At 37.8% G+C, this 4,051-nt stretch overlaps 1 protein-coding gene across 5 annotated transcripts in view; it reads left to right on the top strand.

The window, feature by feature from the left end:
• Positions 1 to 4,051, top strand: part of Ncoa1 (nuclear receptor coactivator 1) — a 228,516-nt gene that overhangs the window by 201,681 nt on the left and 22,784 nt on the right. For all 5 annotated transcript variants that reach the window (XM_013351390.2, XM_013351387.2, XM_013351391.2 and 2 more), the window contains one exon: positions 927 to 1,329. In XM_013351390.2, coding sequence (XP_013206844.1) covers positions 927 to 1,329 — 403 coding nt within the window. The remainder of the gene's footprint in view (positions 1 to 926; positions 1,330 to 4,051) is intronic.

The following is a 4,051-nucleotide window of genomic DNA, read 5'->3' as shown; positions in this document are numbered from 1 at the left end:
CTGTGTTAGGGTGAACTCACGGTCTCACTGTGTTAGGGTGAACTCATCAAGCACTACTGGCCTCCCCTTCTTGAGGTGCTCATGTGTCTCAGCAGTGTTCTTGTCCAGCATCACAGAATTTTAATTTACTGTGGGGTTTCTTATGTAGTTCTTTTTGATATTCATTTTTGAATTTGTGTTTAAACAGCTAACAGATATTATCTTAGCATTTATTAATTACTTGTGGCCTATAAAATATACTAGGGGGCTGGAGAAATAGCTCAGCAGTTTAGAGCACTGACTGCTCTTGCAAAGAACCCTGGTTTGGTTCCCAGCACCTACATGGTAGCTCATAACCACCTGTAACTCCAGTTCAAGGGGATCTGACACCCTCTTCAGACCTCAGCAATCTCCTGCATGCATGTGGTACACACATAAAAAACATTTTTAAAAAATAGAATATTTTACTACGATTTTACTTAAGGAATCCTTACTTTCCATTTTAGTTTCCCTTGTAGCCTGATGGTTGCTACATTTTATTTTGCTCCAAGCTCCCATGCTTTATTCTTTAAGCTTTCTAGGATAGGTACATGGTTGTAATAATTTTAATAAATAAGGTATTTTTCTTGATATGGGAAAGATGGAAGAACAGAATGGTGCAAATACAGAACACTGCAGTTGATAGAGAGCAGGCCGTTGACCTGAGGGCTCAACAAGATGTTTTTGTTTTCTTTTCTCTATCCTTTTCTTCTCTAATTTTTATTTTATTTTAGGTTTTATTTACTTTTAGGGGGAGTCTACAGAGGTGGAGGGCAGATGTAGAATGACTGGAAAATAAGTGGGGTTGGGGTGCTTGATATAAAATACCCAAAGATTCAATACAAAAATTATGTTTTAAAAAATAAATCATTAACTTTTTTTAAAAAGATATTTTTCCTTCTTTGTAGCCACCTTTGAATGCTCAGATGTTGGCTCAGCGTCAACGGGAATTGTACAGTCAACAGCATCGACAGAGGCAGATTATACAGCAGCAAAGAGCCATGCTCATGAGGCACCAAAGTTTTGGGAACAACATCCCTCCTTCATCTGGACTGCCAGTTCAAATGGGGAACCCCCGTCTTCCTCAGGGTGCTCCACAGCAGTTCCCCTACCCACCAAACTATGGTACAAATCCAGGAACCCCACCTGCTTCTACCAGCCCTTTTTCTCAACTGGCAGCAAATCCTGAGGCGTCCTTGGCCACCCGCAGCAGCATGGTTAACAGAGGCATGGCAGGAAACATGGGAGGACAATTTGGCACTGGCATCAATCCTCAGATGCAGCAGAATGTCTTCCAGTATCCAGGATCAGGTACATGATGCTCACCTGTAGTTGCAGGTCCTGCTTTGCTTTTACCCTGACTTTGGGGCATGTGCTGGAGAGGAAAGATTTAAGTGGTAAAGTCAGGAGAGGCGGCAGGCTCAATATCACTGAATAGTTGTGTGGTTTCAGACTTTTCTAAGCGTGGTTGCTGACATTAATAAATTTGGGAACTATAAAACTTTTGACATTTTATGTACAAAGCAAACTCACTGTTCTCTCCTGGATCCTATTACATCTATCCAAACAAAGTCCTCAGTTGGCAGGTTTTAGTGCATTAACTCAGTCACTGGATGATTTTGTTTTGATAGTTTCTATAAGAATAACCAATATTTACCAAGTATATCAGACTTCTTATTGATGATACCACTTTTAACTAAATAAGTTGTAACTTCCTCCAGAATGAATATTCTGATTTATAGAAGTTTTTTTCTTTTTTGCTTTCATTTATCCTAGACAATGATCCTTTTTATTACTTTGAGATTCTAAAAGGCAGTAGTGATAATACATACTTGATTAATCTATCACATATCATATTTAATGACTAATTCCTGAAAAAGAGAAACCCTTTGATTATATAAGTGAACTAAACATGAGTTTTAAGGCTGCCTAGAAAAGAATCCCAATAAAAAGCAACTCATGGACATGTGCAGGCAGCATGTGCCCCAGCATCTGAGCTTTTTTCTGGCACCTACATTTTTCTTTCTTCCAGACCAGCTTTTGGCTTTTTGTTTGTTTTTTTTTTTAACAAACAAAAAAAAACTTTACAAAACGTAACTTTTCTTTGTAAAGTCGGCATTTATAATAAGGGAAACCTAGAAGTTGGGTGCAACAAGGAAAGGAGCTTTATCAGCTTGCAAACTGAAATGAAATGGCAGCCCTCAGTTCTCTGATGATCAGCTTCAAAAGAATACTATAAATTTGTTACTTTTCATTGAATAACAATGTTTCAAGATCAAGTGTTTCATCTCTGCTCTCTAGATTGTAGAAGTGCTCCGTGTGACAGCAGTCAGCTCACAGTGCTTTGAAACCAGGTTTTAAATTGGTGGAATCCAAGTTCCAGAGAAGCTCAACCTTTTTCAAATCTCTCCAGAAAGGAAAACGAAAGTGAAGGATTGCAGGGGAGTACAGGGAATGGCAGGAGGAGATCAGGGCAAGAGAGCAGAGAGGAAGAGAGTTGGAAGTGGGGGGAAGGAAGTAGTTTATTGCATCTTAAGGAAACACAGATGCAAGGGCTTTTCAACTATGTTTTATACTTCTATTTTTGTTGCCAGTAAATTTGACACAACTGAGACGAGAGCTACAACTCTCCCTCAGATTCTTTATTAGCCAAGTTTTTCTTTCTACTGGATTCTGGATAATAACAATGTCAGCATAGGTTAGTCCCATGCTGGTAGGAGAAGTTGAGGGTTGGAAGCTATACATGTGAAATGGCAGAGTGTAGGGCTTCTGCACCTTTCACTCCGTTTTGCTTTGAATTTATAAACTACTTTTAAAACTCCCCTTTTAAAATAATTATAAAACTGGGGCCAGGGGTCTAAAGAGATGGCTCAGTAGTTAAGGGCACTAGCTACTCTTGCAGAGGATCCAGGTTTGGTTCCCAGCACTATATGCTGTGCCCTCTTCTGGACTCCACTGGCACATGGTATATATATATATATACATGCAGGCAAACACTCATAAACATAAAGTAAAAGAAATCTTTTTTTTTTGTAGGTGTTAAAATTAAAAGGTTAGCACTAAAACAACAAAACCAAAGGCAACCATTTTAACAAACATAGTGTATAGAGCAGAAAAACAGCAAAACATGGTAATGGGGGCTGAGGATTTAGCACAGTTGGTAATAATATGCATGAGCCCATAGTACTATGCAAACCAGGCATAGTGATACATACCTATAGTCCTAACACTTGGGAGGTGGAAGCAGGATCAGAAGGTCAAAATTGTCTTGAACCACAGGTCCCTTACAAAGCCTGTCTGGGTTAAGACCCTGTCTCAAAAAAGAAAAAATTGCAATGTACTTAGATTTTCTAATTTGTGTATTTTAACTCTGTAGAATAATGTATCTTTTCTCCTCCATAGAATAATGTATCTTTCTCCTCCAGGATTACCTTTTTCTCTCACATATAAAATTAACTGCATCAAACACAAATATTTTAAGACTGCAAGTACCCAGCACTCAGGAGGCAGAGGCAGTTGGATCTCTGTGAGTTTGAGGCCACTTTGGTCTACAAAGTGAGTTTCAGGACAGTCAGAGCTGTTACACAGAGAAACTTTGTCTCAGAAAAAAAAACCTGCAAGCAAAGAAAAATTTAAATGTAGAATTCATGCAGAAATCATCCACATAAAAATGAAAATGACGTGTCAAATACAAAAATGTGCCCTCAAGAATCATAAATGAAAGAAAAATTTCTCCATCAATCTAAGTCCAAGTTATTTTCCAGAGTTTGAGTTGCATATAGATAAAGAATACATAGCTTTATTTATATCAGGTTTTTAAAAATAATTAAGCATTAAGTGAAATAAAGTTTAGAAACTATACACATTAGTTTTCACAGAAAGTTTAAAGTATTTTTAAAATTATAGCCTGTGAAAATATAAAGTAAGTAAATTAAGTACATCTCTGTACAGATTAACCATACAAAAAGATTTAAAAAAAAAGTCTTAATCCCAGCACTCGGGAGGCAGAGGCAGGCAGATCTCTGTGAGTTCA

Source organism: Microtus ochrogaster, linkage group LG3 (genome assembly GCF_000317375.1).
Source record: "Microtus ochrogaster isolate Prairie Vole_2 linkage group LG3, MicOch1.0, whole genome shotgun sequence".
NCBI classification, from domain to species: domain Eukaryota; kingdom Metazoa; phylum Chordata; class Mammalia; order Rodentia; family Cricetidae; genus Microtus; species Microtus ochrogaster.
This window is presented reverse-complemented; position numbering and strand designations above follow the sequence as displayed.